The 18,716-nt window shown below is 48.3% G+C and overlaps 1 protein-coding gene across 1 annotated transcript in view; it reads left to right on the forward strand.

The window, feature by feature from the left end:
* The window catches only part of AGBL4 (AGBL carboxypeptidase 4), a 430,370-nt gene that overhangs the window by 20,124 nt on the left and 391,530 nt on the right, over window positions 1–18,716 (forward strand). Inside the window, exons 4-5 of the mRNA XM_078605791.1 lie at window positions 1,455–1,578; window positions 9,638–9,772. Coding sequence (XP_078461917.1) covers window positions 1,455–1,578; window positions 9,638–9,772 — 259 coding nt within the window. The remainder of the gene's footprint in view (window positions 1–1,454; window positions 1,579–9,637; window positions 9,773–18,716) is intronic.

Genomic DNA, 18,716 nt, shown 5'->3' on the forward strand with positions numbered 1-18,716 from the left:
CGAGCTGGATCCCGGACCGCGTGGCTACAGGCTTCTTCAACCCGACGTGGATCTACACTCACCAACAGTCAAGAACCCCGAGCCCCACACGGGGCCGTCCCGTTATATCGGCACGGGCTGGGGCTGGCTCCGCCTCTTGCCCCGCCCACCTTCTAGATCTCTCGAGCCCTTTCCAGAAGGCTCCCGAGAGCTCCTCTATACCACGTGACCGCCCAGCGGCCCCCGTCCACCTGTGCCCCCCCTCCAATATCATCCGGTCACGTGTCGGCAGGTCAACCAGCGTATCATGCCCCAATGCAACCCTGGCTGGCTGACACTCTCTCTCGCTCCCTCACCGGGAGCCCGCACCGCACACCGTACGTGGTGCTTCTGCGCTAACCAGCGCTCACCCAAGCCCCGCTAGGGCTGGTACTACGCCCCGCAAGCAGGCTGCACATAATGTCAGCACATTATCCGCCATGGCCTCGCAAGGCCGGCACCACACAATGACATTCACAGTCACGACATCAGCATCGTTGAGTCTCAAGCCATGTTTTTTTTTATTCAGAAGGCAGTGCGTTGAGATGTTTGGCATGTTTCCATGTTAATAATGAAAAAACCCGCTAATTATTAACCCGTTGTCAATCCAATGCCGGATCAAAGCCTTCCTGGTCCGTTTTGGGTACTGCTGGACATCAGTGCAAACGAGCTTCATAGCTCATCGGATTTCTCCAGGATAAATACATATTCTGATGCTGGATATTATTTTTATTGCACATCACTACATTGCTCATTGGGTGTTGGTGAACGTGGAGGAGTGAAGACTCAGGACCGGTTCAGATATCACTTCTCTGCTGATGTTAGCTGCGGCCGGTAACATAACTCAGGTGACCAGCAGGCTCGTAGTCCGGTGCAGTATCTTGAAACTATAAACAATATATGTTTTATTTTACCAGGTATGGCCCACTGAGCTACGTTGCTCTTTTCAGAAGCGACCTGGCCACAAATGAAACATCAACGAAGTGGCTTGTCACGTGCAAATGTACAGCCAAATACTATAAACGCCCAATGTTTTTATTCTAAATGTGGAGGGGAAAACCGGAGCCGAAGAAAATATCCACACGATCACGAAGAGAGAGAGACACGCACAATCCCAATATACAGGAGGCGACAGGGTCGGGATCGAACCCACGACCTCCTGTATACCAGGCGAGATAGTTAACATCTCCTAGCCACCGTGATGATGAGAGAGAGAGACACGCAAACTCCAAATAAACAGCAGGCGTCAGGGTCGGGATCTAACCCACGACCTCCTGTATACCAGGCGAGGTAGTCAACATCTGGCTCCCCGTTGGGGTGTTCTGAATTTCCCTCCACTACATCGGCATCCGCGGCTACGTTTGACCTCGTGCCACTGGCACCACCCCCCAACCACGACGCCTAGCGACACAGTGGCTGGGGCCGCGTATCCGCAGTGGAAATTACGAGATGAGAAAAAAAGGAATCCCAACTCTGTTGCTATGATACGGCGTCGACGAGAAGAGGAAGAAGAGAGAAGGGGGGTGCATGGGACGATGGCGGAAACGACTGCTCGCCCCGGTTCGTGTGCGCGCCACGAGTTAGTGCGTGAGCTTTTTCAAGAAACAAACAAAACATTTCGTTACTTGACGCACGTTTAAAGGGGTAACGTTTTGCGCATAGTTGTAGCGTGTGCCCGTGTGTATGTGTGTGTGCCCCTGCGATGATGAACTGTGAGCCATTCTTTCATGTTGTGCAGTACAGTGCTGTGAAGCCAGTTGAATAACTATCACCCCAAACGGGTGGATGTGATGCTGTTGGGACAGACGATACACTACTGTACTTTATGCATAGCTGTCAACCCATACGGCTTAGCCCGCATTCTTGTACAGGGAGATTGAGTTTTGAGGTCCATACGGCGTTAGAGCCGTTTCAATAGGGGCAAAACATGTTTGTTGTCTTATTTGTTTGTGTTTCTTCCTTGTGATGGGACTTTGTAGGATGAACGTTGAGATTTATAAGGGCACGGGGTGACCAATGCGGTCTGAGTTGGTCTGTAATAAGCTAAGTACCGATATGGGGTTATGTCTATACTGTATCTACTAAGCGTAAACATGTTCTGCCGACCTATTCACTCATTCACTTGTGCGATTGTTGTTTTTCTTTCGCCATCATGTATATGCGGCCGTGTTTAGTGAGCTTTGACCATTTTAAATCGAAGGCACTCCCAATGCCGTGACGGCCACGGCGGGACAGTTTGACCATACTTCACCATGCTGGTCAGTGTAGGTGTTTGTTGTTGTTGTTCTTGAAGAGGGCTCTCCCATGAGCCAGTTCATGACTCAACCGCTGACGTTTTTGCCGTGGGGCTGGGATTAAACTCAGGTCACCCACCGGTTGCACTCAACACGGGCGCTCCTCCACCGCCCACTTGGATTTAAATGACCAATATTTGTGTCCTTCCCCCCGCACCTCCGATTAGCACGGTTGGCTACGTGCAGGGCGAATTAAGTTCAACATACTTATCAGTTTATTGTTTGTAATTAAATTATCATTTCTATTTATCCAGAAGAGCCACGCTGCGTTTCGTAGGAATTTTTTCAGGAGGGTCTTGCTTTGTGTTAGTATATGTAAACATTTTTTTAAAAAAGTTGTTTATACGTGTGGGAGAAAACCAGAGCGCCTGGAGAAATCCCCACGTGCGCTAGAGTACCACGGCGCTCTATCCCCGTGCAGATGGAAACAGATGGCGATCAGGCCAACTTGCTGTACTGCCTTCTCGTGGCACGCCAGGGGTGTATGGCATCTCACAGCTTCTGCGTGTGATCCAGCAACCCTCGCTGCTGCCCCCACATTGCCGGATTGCAGGCGTGCACCACCACGGTCAGGATATCGAAAATTATTTTTTTTTACAAACTAAATTAATATTTTTTTTTAAAGAGTGGATTGATGGGGTCAGTAGCTTGGGTTAATGCAGGTACAGTACAACACAGCGGCAGCAGCAGCCAATCCATACAAATTATACAGTTACTCTGATCATGGTGCTGTTATTTCTGATGTCCAACACGTGCATACAATTAAGTGCGCATACGATACATGTGCAGCCCTTCTGAAACCACTGCTGGATGAGCGTATCACCACGTCATGTGGGTGACGGGGAGCTTATATGGTCCGACTTCACCATGGCGGTGCGGTTAGTATGGGTTTGTGCATACAGACCGTGTAGCTTAGGGACATATACAAACAGTACAACCATGGATGTTGCGGCACTGCCCACTGCTGCCTATCACGTAGGGCCCTGGCCACCTGTGGCAACCTGCTTGCTCACTTGATGCAGCTAATCTGGCTGTGACGGTCCCACCTGATGACGGAGACTTGTGGTGCCTCCGAAACGTCGTGATTTTATTGTTTTATTTTTATTAATTTTTATTTCATTTTTTACCTACGTGACTTTACCGAAAGAACTAAGAGTATGAACCTGCTTGTCCTTCACGGTCGCCAATTCGAACACTATCCAGGCCCGAACCCGCTTAGCTTTCGAGATCTAACAAAGATTGGGTGCATTCAGTGCGATCTGGTAAATTAAATAAATAGACATTACACGTTGAATTGCATTGGAATGACATTGAAAAGATTACATTTCCATAACTTCTAGAAAAAAAACGTAAGTAATCGGTAATCTGAGATGAATACAATTTCTTAAGTCGCCCTCCCTACTCCTGTCTCTTCTCCACTCGATTGGGCACGTCCATTTCGCTTATAAGGTCCGTCTACCGCCTGCCAATCCACTCGCACATCAACAGCAAAATTGCTGTGACCGTCTTAGATATCCTTCTTATCTTGGCCCCTTGATCTCATCTCTCTGTAGCGCCCCCCCCACCCCTGTTTTTTTTATCTCTCCCAGCTCTACTCCATCAAACTCCAAACCACCCCTCTATGAGACCTGAGTCTCTCCGTCCCCGTGTCCTCTTGTCTGCTTCACCGAACATTGCAAGTGACTTCGTCGGTTCGCTTGATTAATCGGCTGAAATTTGCGATCGCCTACATTTGTTTGCGATCGCTTTTACTCCCCCCCACATCCCGCCTCCCGAAGGCGGGAAACCCCCCACCCCACTACAAGCCACGCCCGGCGTGACGCGGCCGATAATGCCGATGACATCCCCAAGCCCCGCCCATCACCTCCCGTCCAGCGACACACGTGGCAACACAGGTGAGACCTTTTTCGCAACTATTTTGTTGCTGCTCGATTTTGTAATCGAACTCAATGATCGGAAGAGCGATCAATTACTTGAAGTAATCTGATAACCCAGCTCTAGAATAGAGGCAACCTTCCATGTATCTATCCTCGGCTACTAACTCATATCTGTGTGCTAGGTCCAGACTGTACAGGTACAGTCCTTTGTCACTCATTGCCTTTAGAAATGCGGCTGGTGAGAAAGTGAATTGCAGGAGGAGATGATCATCATCATCAGCCATCATGGTCAATCCACTGACACCACGGGTCAATCCACCGCTGTCAGTGTCAGAACACGATGCTGAGAGCTTCAATCAGGATACGCGTACATTTAGTGAAAAGCCAAATCAAGACTGTCTCGTTGTGATTCAAGGCGCCCTGAGCACAGAGCCACTGGGCAGGATTGATAGCGTTGCGGTTTGAGAGTAATGGACGTGACGTTTTCATGCAAAAGTGATAATTACTCGCACGGGGGTTAGGAAAGCGACCTCAATTCTACCCTAATTGTTTAGCTGTTCACTTCTTGCGACGTTACATCAATGTCTCCGCTGCCCGTGACCCCGGCAGTAATTTGCCGCTTGAGGCCTCGACGCGTACCTGCAAATGAAGCCCTTGGAGGTGAGGATGGTGATGGAAATGGGGGCCTGTGTGAGAAACTCATCGGTGGGGTCATTCCTCTCGGAGGCAGTACAGCAAGTGGGTATTTTTGTTTTAATTAGCTGTCCAGCTAGATGGTCGTGCAGTTAAGAGTGCTAGACTAGCCAGAGAAATTCTGTGGACTCACTGCTTGGAGGTTGACGAGTCAATACGTATCGCTTCTCTGATGAGTGTTTGGGATTGCACTGCTTTGTTGTTGAGCATGATGTACCACTTTGTGGGGAATGAAGAGTGGGCATTCTAAGAAAATATCGGTTTCCATCATTGTAATTTGGAATTTTCAGAAACCGATTCGGGCCGGCGTGCAGCGAACAAGAAAGTCTTGCAGAGAACACGACACAGACGGAGACTCGAGGTTTATTATACCAAATCAGGTCAAGTGTAGGAAGCTGCGTGATATTTAGGGGCAGCTGTAGGCGACAGCGATGAAGGGTAATGCTGGAAGGTTCGAGGGGGAAGAGGAAGACCAACAAATGGACCGGGTACCAAGCATCAACCGCTGGATTGGATGGAAGGCGTCTCGGCTGAGAGACACGGCGGCGGACGGAGAGACGTGGCAAGGCGACGCCTACGGAGGAAACGATCACGCCCCAATGGGCCCAAAAGGGCGAGAAGAAGTAGCAGATTAGGGTTCATAATAGAGGTTTTTGGGTTAGATCGCGTAAATACAAATGTGTCGTTTAACCCACCACCACCCAACACAGCCACCAATTATTAAGGTTTGTCACGTAAATAAAACATGCAAATTCGTTACTAGTCCAGCACACCGGTGTGTTGGAGAGTAAAACCCACGATATTTACAATTCGAGTACGACGTTTTGCCAGTAATTAAAACCAGCATCATCAGGCGGACATTCAGAGTTGTGGGGAAATCCTCCAGTTTCGGTGTTAAATATTAAGGTACCCAGATTAGGGTGTCCAGTTGATGCCAAAACCCTCATTGCTTATTCTAGCAGGGAGATACATTTACTGTTGACTATCTGTGCATATCAGAGTTGAAGTGTTATCTGGTTGGCTTTTCTCGCGGGCACCGCAGCACATTTTGACGGGCAAATATATTCCGGGGAAAAAATGTTGGCCAAATATGCGGTACTCTTTTGCTCCGAATGGCATCCAAATGCGAACGCAATCTCAAGACGATGTACAGAAACAGCGGTCATAACGACTTCTTCGAGAGATGCAAGGCAGTCAAAGGCAAATTGGAAAACTGGTCATGTCAAGAACACGGATTTGCACAGAGGCTGGGAGTCGAGAGCCCGGATGGCTGGTGGGGTGGTAGAGAGTTCCAGCAGAACGAGCGACCCCCCCCTCCACCACCGAGTGAAGAACCCTTCTGCAGAACGCGGCTGGAGAATAAAAGTGAGACGTCACGGGTGAACAAAGCAATGATTATTTTATTACTATTTGTGCAATATGAGGGGGCCCCGGTCAAAAAAGCAGCATTATATCAAATTGTTTGACCCCACCCGTAACCCTGCCAAATTTGCCCTTCCTATTCTCGACTTTCACCTTTCAATATTGAGCCCTAGCCTAATGTGACAGCGCTGGCCGTTTGTTGTTGTTGTTTGTTTTTTAAATCAGTAGTGACCTTCTCAATTCTGTTATATAAATCGCTTTAGCAAAAAAAAAAACTCCAAGGTGGATGATGATGGGCTTCAGGGGGGTTAATGGCTCGGCGTGTTGCTTTCAAAAGTTCCATGCGGCCACCGCCGTCGTCGTTGTCGTCATAGCCGCCGCCGTCGTCATGATGGCCGCCGTCATTGTCGTCGCCATCGTCATCGTCGCCATCGTCATCGTCGTCATCGCCGCTGTCGTAGTCATTGTCGCCGCCTCCATCATCACCGCCATCGTCGTCGTCTCTGTCTTCATCGTGGTCACCGTCACCATCATCGTCACCGCTGTCGTAGTCATTGTCGCCGCCGCCGCCGTCATCGTCACCGCCATCGTCATCGTCTCTGTTTTCATCGTGGTCACCGTTGTCGTCGTCGCCATCGTTGGGGGACTGCAAGGGGCCCGGCGCTGTTTTGCGAGCACCTGTTGAGAAGGAGGCCCCGCAAAACGACGACGCGTCACCTCCGCCGGTCGAGGTGATTTCTAACGGCTCGCGATACGACGTTGCGTCCAATGACGCGACGTGTGTTCCATGCGAGTCCATTGCGCTCACGTTATGTCAACGAAACACGCAAACGCTATGCTCAACGTAGCTACTTTTCCACCGGCGGAGCGAGTGGGACCGTTCCAATGGGGCGAAGGCTGAAACGGTGCGTACGCGACAAAATCTAAAATTGATCGCTGAATGAAAGTTGCAATCCGAGTCGTCGTCGTAATTATTGGGATCACCAAGCAGTGGGGGCAGGGTGGATTATTACGCGCTGAACGTTAAGGCCGGCACACCACGCATTGGGGTGGAGTGGCCTGGGACCACCACATCCAGCCGCCAACCGGCGTCTCCCCCAGTGCTGATGGTTACACGCCGCATCAGGTAACTCATTTAAGGCTGAGTCGACCCAAGGGAGGTCCAGGACCAGTTCAAATACTTTGCCACTGTCATTGGTCGTGAACGGGAATCGAAGTCGGGTCGCCGTGTTTGTAGCGGAATGCGCTAACCACTGCCTCTCCACAACACACACAAACGATCCCCCGCATAGCCTCAATAGACTGATGGGGCAAGTGCTGTTAGTGAGCGGCTATGAAGGTCTGCGCGACACACGAGGAGGTGGGTGGCCAACACCACGCCCGGCCGCCTTTGTCTCCCGATTGGCGATGTTTATACACCGCACCAAGTCCTCAATTGAGGCTGAGTCAGCCCAGGACCGGTTCAGATAATCGCCACCGGTTTTGGTGGCTGTGAATGGAAATCGAACTCGGGACGCTGGTTTCGTAGCGCAGCGCACGAACCGCTACACTACTGCACAGGTGTGTGCACGCGCGCATGTACAGGTTTACACACACACACAGTACACATAAGCGGTAAGAGTAGCCAAATGCTACGAAGTCGCAGCACTTGTGCCAGGCTACGTCCACTTTTGAGACCATGTAGAGTGGAGAAGGGTCACTGCCAGGTCTCAGGAGAGTCCTATGTATGACGGGGTTAACAGGCTGATGTATGTGAATGGTTGTGTTGGAGCTTGCTGAAAGTACCGTGTGTGTGTATTTTTTACACATTACGGTATCCAGTAATTGCGTTTGTTCACCTACACAAGAATGCCTCGGCCTGTCCCATGACCGCATGCCGATGCACTTTTGTAAATCCACGAAACCTTCAAGTCCACCTAGCCTGGCACAGGCTCCGCGGAGTGACGTATGGCAATCCGCACAGCAGGCCGTGCAATGGCACCTCAACGAGAGGAACGACAACACCTCGTTTAAATAAATAACATAAATATTTGGTAATAAACGGGAGTGTTTTAAAATGTCTTATTTATCTACTTACTTATTTAATTGCAGTGAAATGTGCGGGATTTTTTATTTTTAAATATAAACAATTAGTGCACTCCCCCCCCCCCCCCGTACGGAACGCTTTGAGCCTATTTACGAATTTCCTCATTTTCGCAGGTCAGCGTTGCTTAGCAGGTCAGCGTTGCTGTCCTGCTAAGCTTTTCCTATCCCCCTTGACATGTTTGCATCAGACCTCTTTCCTTCCTTCAGCCCTGCCAATTGCACCCTGCCTGCCCTCTCGCTCCCCCAGCCACGACTGTGCTCCCTGCCCCGACTGTCCTAATTAAATCCCCCAACCCCCCCCCCCTCAATCGTCTTGCCCCAGAACATTTGGGAACACGCCGGCTGCGTGCACATCCCGAAGCAAGTTTCCCTGATGCGCGGTGCCGATGATTTATATACAGTGTATGTACAATTCTAAATCATTATTTTGCTCATAAATGCATTCTTTTGTTTGCTAAAGGTGGACATACGTGAAGGCAATCCTATGATATTATCACGTGCAGAGGCGAGCCCCTGATTGAGCAGTGCTCATCCCCAAAGCCAGGGCTATCCAATCATGTCAGTAATCGATCACTACCCATTATCGGTTTGATTACTCGACTAATTGGATGACACAAAGACAGTTGGAAACGGGGGGGGGGGGTAAAGACGGTATCGTGTGTGCCGTTGGAAGGGAGGTGATGGACGAGGCTTGGTGATGTTGTGAGTTCGCTGCGCGTGGATTCTCCCCGCTGTTAGGAAGACCGGGATGTCGGGGCATCCACCTTTTGTTTTTAAAGGGGCCCCAGAAACACAATTGCGGGAAAAGCAGCCGATTGCAACTCCTAGTTTGATTTGGTCGACTTGATGGACTTCATCGATTCATCATCCCAGCTCCGGTCGTCTCGCTTGCTAGTCCTTAGCCAATGGTTAGTAATCCTATGGTTGTCGTAAGGGGCGCCACGGTGGTGAGATATTAACTACATCGCCTGGTGTGCAGGAAGTCGTGGGTTCAATCCCGACCTGACACCTATATAATTGGAGTTTGCATGTATCTCTCCCCATGGTCGCATGCATTTTTCTCCCGGTCCTCTGGGTTTTCCCTCCACATTTAAAATCGACATTCGTTTAGAGTATTTGGCTGCTATAAATATCCACGCAATGATGATGAGACACTTCGTTAAGCTATCATTTGCGGCCAGGTCGCTTCTGAAAGAGAGCTAAATACTACAGCTCAGTGGGCCTTACCGGGTAAAAAAATAAAAAATAGTTTAGTTTTACATCATAGTTAACACGTTAGAGAGCTTCAAACAACCCTTCTGCTTTCAGGTTTTCCCAGCGGCGAGTGGAGAGGAATTGGTGTCGGATCGGTGGGCAACGTGAGCAGGCTGCAGGTCAATCCTTCAGATCACGTCGGCCCCGCCAAGAGGGGACACCTCGTCTTCAACGCGGCCTTCGAAAGCGGTTAGTCGAGCACACAACGGCAGCAACGACGCTAGCCGACAGTAGTTCAACACGTTGTAGGGATTTTACGACCAATATTATCCATAATGAAGGTTTTGTGGGTTAGATCGCATAAATATAAATGAGTCCTTAAAGCCATCACCACCCAACACAGCCCATTGGTAAGGTTTGTCACGTAAAAAAAACATGCCAATTTAGTTCTAGTTCAGCACGCCGGTGTGTTGCTCCACATTTATGTATGTGCGGCAAACCATAATTCTGGCTATCGCCTGATGAAGCTGGTTGTAATCACCAGCGAAACGTCCTACTCGTATTGAAAATGTGGGTTTGCTGTCCAACACACCTGTCTCCCTCGTCGTAATGTTTACACATCACTCGAGGGACTCATTTGAGGCTGAGTCAACCTAGAGGAGGCCCAGGACCGGTTCAGATAGTCGTCACTGGTGTTAGCCATGGGCGGAAATCAAACTTGGGTCGTCCGCTGGGTTTGTAGCACAGCAAGCTAACCGCTGCGCCACCACTCACAGACACACACACAGACAAAGATACAGATCCCCCACACAGCCTTAACATACTGTTGGGGCAAGTGCTGTTAGCGAGCACCTATGAAGAACGACATGGCGCAGGAGGGGGTGGGTGGCCAGCACCACGCCCGTCCGCCTTTGTCTCCCCAGTGGTGATGTTTACACATCGCACACATACACAGACACCGTCCACATGCACACACGTACATAATCGCTCATGCAAAAACAAAGACACGCACACACGTGTTAATGCACACGGACACATACAACATGCATGCTATTCCTGCGGTTAAAGCGCTCAACTATTGGAAGGTTACAAGTTCAAACGCTCGTCAGGGGTTAACCCACGCCAACATGGCTTAAGATCACGATGAGACACATAACGGCTTTAATTCTAGATTTTAAGCTTTCGTGACTGCAAGGATTCATATTATTAGGTTTTTTCGGTAAAGTCACGTAGGTAAAACATTAAAATTAATAAAAGTAAAATAAAATAAAAATCACGACGTTTCGGAGGCAACACTAGCTTCCGTCTTCAGGTGGAACCGTCACAGCCACGACAGCTGTATCAAGTAAATGAGAGATTACAAGAGTTACCACTCCGTATATATAATGGTTGGAGAGGGGAAGGGCCAAGTACGGCACACTTTTTATTAATATGTTGGGAAGTCAACATCAGTGCTGGTGTGGAAACACTGGGCCCCACCATGCTACCATGGAATTGCCTTGTCGCTGCCCTATTACAATTCGCGCACCACCCAACGCTCGTTGGGAGCAGGTGCACGCGGGAAATGCTTGGACTCACTCGACCACTCCCCGCTGCAGTGATGCGAATAACAAACACAAAATCGTGCGTTCCAGCCTCACGTACCGCACCACTGCAGCAGCAGCCTTCACGAGCCGTCGATCCTCACGCGGGCTGTGGCAGCAAGCGGGTTGCTCTTTACATCGAGATTGAAGAGTGACTTCTTTATTAGAACCCCTTTTCGTGTTTAGTTGGTTGTCCTTCCCCCCCCCCCCCAACTGCACATACGATGAGCGCGGTTGGCGACGTAACGGTGCGAAAGAAGTTCAACATACATCTGCACGTTTAACACGTAGTTGGCTTTGGCGACAAATATTGTCCATAATAGAGTTTTTTTTGGGTGAGATCTCGTAAATATGAGTCCTTAAACCCATCACCACCCAACACAGCCCATTAGTAAGGTTTCTCACTTAATTAGGAGCTTTTGTGACTGCAGGAATTATTCTTTGGTTCTTTCGGTAAAGTCACGTATAAAGATAAAATAATACATTAAATTAAATACTAGCATACGACGTTTCGATTGCAACACAAGCAATCATCATCAGGTATAAATTACATAGAAACACAAATCTAGTATACTTATAAATGTAATGTAATACAACAGAGAGTCGGATAACATAACAGTCAACACCCTATCTGGTTGATTACGTTCTTCCTGAGAATGCTACATTTGAGAGAGAGATAAAACACAGAACCAGAAACATATAGACAGACATATAAGCAGACAGATTTAATTTATTATTTTATCTTTATACGTGACTTTACCAAAAGAACCAAAGAATAATTCCTGCAGTCACGAAAGCTCCAAATTAAGTTTGAACCACTTCTACGGGGAAGTTTTAAGTTTGTTTTTTTTCTCTCTCTCTGGGTTTTTTCGTTGTCTCTCTCTGCTTGTGTATCGGTCTTCGTGTCTGTGTTTTTTCAAATTTCACACTTAACTTCTAATTTAGCAATCTTTGGAAGAACGTAATCAACCAGGCTATGCGTTAATTGTGTGTTGACCGACCCTCTGTGTTGCATTGCATTACATTTAGAAATTTTTGCTAGGTTAGTTAATTTAGTGTGTCTCTCTCCCTGCCTCCTAATTTTTTTTTAAAGCTTTCGCACCGTACCACTCATCGTGCTACTCATTGACATGCTAATTTCTCTAACCCCTCTCTCCCCGCCCCCGCCCCCCCTCTCTCTATTTAAGGCCTCGACACAGAGGCGCAGTTTCTCTTTGTGCCTATGTTTGCGCTCTCTCTATGTATCTCTGTGATATCTGTCTGCTTATATGTCTGTCTATATGTTTCTGGTTCTGTGTTTTATCTCTCTCTCAAATTTAGCATTCTCAGGAAGAACGTAATCAACCAGATAGGGTGTTGACTGTTATGTTATCCGACTCTCTGTTGTATTACATTACATTTCTAAGTATACTAGATTTGTGTTTCTATTTAATTAATACCTGATGATGATTGCTTGTGTTGCAATCGAAACGTCGTATGCTAGTATTTAATTTAATTTAATATTTTATCTTTATACGTGACTTTACCGAAAGAACCAAAGAATAAAGGTTTGTCACGTAAACAAAATATACCAATTAGTTACTAGTACAGCACACCGGTGTGTTGGAGAGCAAACACACAGCATATACAATTCAAGTCCGACGTTTCACCGGTAATTACAACCAGCCTAATCAGGCAACAGCCACAATTGTGTAAAAATCCTCGTATTTTTGTCTTATACATACACACACCTGCCTCTCCCGCCAACCGCGTGTTGTACGTCTTTGTGTCGATCCGCAGTCGTCGACAGGGTGACCGCTTCAGCGGTAACACTTGTGTTGCCTCGCAGCGAGGAGGGCCTTTTGTTTGTTTCGGTGTCCCACTCAGGCGCCGCTCTGTGTGGTGGAGTTTTCATCTTCTTGGTTCTTTCGGTAAAGTCACGTAGAAGGGAAGTAATAAAATAATAAAAATAAAACATAATTAAACAATTCTCACGACGTTTCGGCCACAACGCAAGCGTCGCCTCGACAGACCTGGTTTTCACCTGAGGACGTCTGCTTGCGTTGTGGCCGAAACGTCGTGAGAATTGTTTTATTATGTTTTATTTTTATTATTTTATTACTTCCCTTCTACGTGACTTTACCGAAAGAACCAAGAAGATGAATCCCTGCAGTCACGAAAGCTTTAAATCGAAATGGTGGAGTTTTGTATTATTCACCCCCCTCCTCCCCCCGCTGCCCCCGATCTGCATGGGTTTCTCACCGGATTCTCCGGTTCCTATAGCCCATGGCTGGAAGAGCGCACGCTGTCCCTGGTGTTGGCCAAACATCCCCAATGTAGCGGGATCCTCCTAAAAGAGAGTCGTCAGACTCATCCGTGGCTCTCCTGGGTAGATCATTATTACAACTCGCCTTTTGCCCGTCCAAGGACGGGTGTATTTAGGTAAATATGAAACTTGCAAGCGAAAAGCAGACCGAAAAGCACACATCAATTTGTGTGCAATTTGTAAGGGCGCGGTGACACAGATTCATTTCATTTAACAGTTATAACACCTTGTTCATCATGACGTCCTTTTTACTTTGATGTCTCAACAGCGTTGTGGAGATCGCGTGATGACGTGAGGGTTCTGCCTTTGTAGTGAGGGTTGTGAGTTGACGCTGAAGGGGGGGGGGAGGAGGCGCCTCGCCCCCCTTGTGGAGTGACGTCAGCCGCTAATTATTATTAATGGCGGGGAGGGGGGGGTGTCCATTTGGATGACGTCACCTGCTCATGATTATTAATGAGGGGGGCTGTTCGATGTGGAGTGACGTCACCTAAACATTATTATTAATGAAGGGGGCTGGTCGACGTGAAGTGACGTCACCCGCTCATGATTATTAATGAGGTGGGAGGTTCTCCATGCGGAGTGACGTCACCCGCTCATGATTATTAATGATGGGGGAGGTTCTCCATGCGGAGTGACGTCACCCGCTCATGATTATTAATGAGGGGGGCTGTTCGATGTGGAGTGACGTCACCTGTTCATGATTATTAATGAGGAGGGCTGGTCGATGCGGAGTGACGTCACGTGCGTTACACACTGACATTCTTGGGTAAATCGTGACTTAAAGCTTTCGTGACTGCAGGAATTAATACTCTTTGGGTCTTTCGGTAAAGTCACGTAGATAGAAAAATAATAAAATAATATTAAATAATAATACAAAATCACATTATATTTTTATTACTTTATTATTTTTCTTCTATCTCCGTGTCTTTACTGAAAGACCCAAAGAGTATTCTTGGGTAAATATAGCGGTGTAGTATTATTATTGCTACGTGTGGCCCTGAGCCGGCCGTGTATGAATGCCATGTGCTTGGGTTTTCCCGACGTTGATCCATGGGGCGCTGCGCTGGCGAGATGTTAACTCCCTCGCCCGGTATGCAGGAGGTTGTGGGTCCAATCCCTGATGCCTCTATCTTTTGAGTTTGTATGTTCTCCCCGGATTTTTCACCAGGTCCTCCGGTTTTTCCCTCCACATGTAGAAATGAACGTGCGTCTGGAGTGTTTGGCTGCTATACATTTCCACACGATGATCAGCCGCTTCGTTGAGCTATCATTTGTGGCCCGGTCGCTTCTGAAAAAGAGCTACATAGCCCAGTGGGGCCTTACTTGGCAAGATACAAAAAATAGTTTAAAAAGTTCATTGTTTGTCCGCCTCTGGAAATGTAATAAGTAAAGAAGCCGCATGGTTGTTGAGGCTCCCGCAGCCAATGGCGCTGCGATGACAAATAAACAGAACATCGATCGTTCATCGGCTATGCGTGAAGTGCTCCAGACAAGCTTAATAGTTTAGTTTATCCGCAGGAAAACCACCCGGCTTCACAAAACCGGGGGGGGGGGGGGGGGGGGCGCTCACCTTCACAACCCAAGAGAAAAGTTGAGTTGGGTAGATTGCTACGTGTCCTGACCACTGAGCCGCCTGGCAAGATCGTGTATTTATGGCTCGTAGCAAAATTATAATGACAACAACAGTAATAGTAATTAACCCAAATGCGGGAAAGAATTGTTCCCTGCAAATGACTCTGTTGGGATTACACACTGCAGCAGCAGCAGCAGCAGCAGCATCATCGAGCTCCATCCACGGAAACTGAAAACAACGTCTGGAGACTCGGTGAGGCTTTCCTGGGTAAACAAGCGTAATTAAAACAAAATTAGCGCCTCAGATACTCACATGCGTTATTATTTCAATTCATCATGAAATATTTCACCTGGATGAATCCCTTGTAGTGCAACGTCTCATTTGCGAGGGGAGTGCGTGTGTCCAGGGGGATGTGTTCGCCGTTCATAGTGAGCATTTTCTTCCGGAATTCACAGTTTCCTTCAGTTTTAATTATAATTGATATTTGCAGCCCTTTGGCCGAGCTACGGCCGGACGAAGGCCGTCCCATGCCTTGGCAGTGGTGGGGGGTTGCCCTGTGACGTGACCTCGGCTCTTACCGCCTGCTGTTCAGCGATCATCAGGAACTGAATCCATTGAAACATGTAGTTGGCTTTGGCGACCAATGTTATCCGTAAAAGATTGATTATTTTTGGGTTAGAGTGCGTAAATATCCGTTGTAATATATATGGCTACATTAACCCCCCCACCCCCCCCCCCCCGTCTTCGCAACTGATTACATTTACCTCTCCTCTATTTCAGACCAAAAGAGGAGTAGTTGAAAGTTGAAAGGTTTTAATCCCTTGTTCGTCACGACGTCCTTTTTACTTCTATGTCTCAACAGCGTTACGGAGACCACGTGACGTGAGGGTTCTGCCTTTGTAGTGAGGGTTGTAAGTTGACGCCGAGGAAGGGGGAGGAGGCGCCTCCCCCCCCCCCCCCCCATGTGGAGTGACATCACCCGCTAATTAGTATTAATGGCGGGAGAGGCAGGTGCGTGTATATTTAAGACAAAAATACGAGGATTTCTCCATAACTCTGGCTGGTGCCTGATGAGGCTGGTTGTAATTACCGGCTAAACATTGTACTCGAATGGTAAATGCTGTGGGTTTATGCTCCAACACTGAACTAGTCATTGGTTGGCACGTTTTGTTTACGTGACAGACCTTACTAATTAGCTGTGTCGGGTGGTGGCGGATTTAACGTCACGTTTATTATCCTGCAATCTAACAACAACAAAAACCTACATCTTGGATTAGTTCAGGGCACTATACAGCACCACTGAGAACACTTACGCTGTGGTCGTGAATATTGTCTGGCCTAATTATTTGTTTTTATTTTACCAGGTAAGGTCCACTGAGCTTGTTAGCTCTTTTTCAGAATGACCTGGCCACAAAGAATAGCTCAATGAGGTGGCTAATTACGTTGAAATGTATATCAGCCAAATACTCTTGAACGCATATTTCTAAATCTGGAGTGAAAAACCGGAGGACCCGGAGAAAAATCCACGTTACCATGGGGAGAAAGAAAATGCAAACTCCAAATATACAGGCATCCTCAGGGTCGGGATCAAACCTACGACCTCCTGCAAACCAGGCAAGTTAGTTAACATCTTGTCACCGTGGGGCCTAACTGCACCACGCTGGTCAATGTGAGTTGGTGAAGTGGAACCAGACAGTGATTCAGATATCACTCATTGCTGATGTGAGCCGTGGCAGGGAATTCAATTCAAGTCACTGGGTTCACGTCGCATTGCGCTACCTGCTGCGGTTCCCCTCCACCACTTTTAGATCTCGATTTACCGGTCTATAAAGTCGAGTATTTATATGCAAACATTGTAGGGTCCAATTCACGTAGAGACTTTTAGCCATCATTCCAGGTGGCTCCGCATGAGAGCGAGCGGTTCGCCATCAGAAGGTTGCGAGTTCAAATCCAGGTTGGGGGTTGACTCAGCTCTTCCATCCTGCTATGGGAGAGGGTTCAAGAAAAACGCGTACCATTTAGTGCAGAAGTCAACAGTACTTGTTCTATGGATAGACTCGCCCCTGCCATATGAATGTGGAATATCCACCAATGGCTGGGGACGGTACGCAAGAAGGTGAGCACCAATGTGGTAATTTGAACAGGAAATCGGTTGAATTTTGTTTTGTGTTTACGATGGGGCAGTCGGGGCCCACCAGTCGGTCCCGACTCCTCGTGAAGGCGGCAATTGCCGCTGCGTCATTTCTCAAGCAGCGTCATGGCCGCTCCTTGACTGTGGGTTGACAATGCATCAGCAGACTCAATTAAGAGCTGGCTGAAAAGTGGCAGCGGGCCAGCACTTAGCCAAGCAGTTAATTTGACGAGGGACATTATGTGGCGGAGATGGTGCTTAGCTTAATTGTTACAGTGTTTTTTTTATTAACTTTTTTTTATTTCGTTTTAAAAACCCCTCGCACTATATCTCAACGGTGGCCCTGATGAAAGTCGGTTGAGCGATCTGCCTCGCTATGATGGGGACGAATCTATCCATTGGTTGACCGCTAGTCACCCGCCACGAAGTGGTACCTATTTTGTTGGCCCTGGTGGGATGATTGATGAAATGACCTGAGTGTAATTGTAACTCACAGCCTTCTAATTGTCAGTCAAGCACGCTCACCAAAGCCACTTTGCACTACCGACAAACTAAAATCACCTCGAGTGAACTACCGACTCTGCCATTCAATAATTTTCAATAATATTGGTAGGAACCCACTGGTTCCACCAGCCCACAGGGGATTATTGTGTCCGTCCGTCGTGCAGGGAGAGGCTGGGTGGGGAGGGAGGGGCTGGGTGGGGAGGGGAGGATGGGGAGGGGCTGGGTGGGGATGGTGGGGAGGGGCTGGGTGGGGAGGGGTGGGGCTGGGTGGGGAGGGGCTAGTCACCCCGTGGTGCCCTTATAAAATTCAACGTTTAACCTACTCACGCCGGCTTGTGCCCGCCCTCACATTCGGCCATATTTGCGGAATACACCACGCCGCCGTAGACCCTGGCCATTGACTGAGCAACCCAACGTTCCTACCAGCTCCCTCCGCAGGAATGTGTTTAATAGTTAATTGGTCTTGGCAATGTCATTGTTGTCATCATCAGCCACGATATATCCACTGCTGACTGAAGGCCTTCCTAAAACCGTCACAATCTCTTATGGTCTTGTGTTGCAAAGATCCATGTAAGCACCTGCACGCGAGCTTATTTCATTGCTCCATCTCCGCGGTTGACATGATATCGGGGCATGTTCTTGGGGACGGAGAGGGGGGTGGAAATTGGCTGTGCTGCTCGACTGTGGATGCTCGTGCCTCTGAGCCACGTTCTTCCTTCGAGAGCGAGCCAAGGCTGTGCGCATTACGAGTTGACGTTATCATTATACTTGTTATCGGAGGGCAGGTGACAGGGACGGGCATTGGGGTGCCAAACAGAGGTTAGTTAGCATGGGCGCCATGGTGCTGAGATGTTAACTTCCTCGTCCTGGTTTAGAGGAGGTCGTGGGTTCGATCCCGACCGTAACGCCTATATAATTTGGAGTTTTGCATGTCCTCCCCATGGCCGCGTGGATTTTCCTCCAGGTCCTCCTGTTTTTTTCCACATTACAAGCCACTTCGTTGAGCTATCATTCGTGAAATCCAGGTCGCTTCTGAAAAAGAGCTATGTTTGCTAAAGTGGACCTCGACCTGTTAAAATAAATTAACAAAAAACGGT

The sequence above is a fragment of the Lampetra planeri genome, chromosome 24 (assembly GCF_965212315.1).
Source record: "Lampetra planeri chromosome 24, kcLamPlan1.2.h2, whole genome shotgun sequence".
NCBI lineage: Eukaryota > Metazoa > Chordata > Hyperoartia > Petromyzontiformes > Petromyzontidae > Lampetra > Lampetra planeri.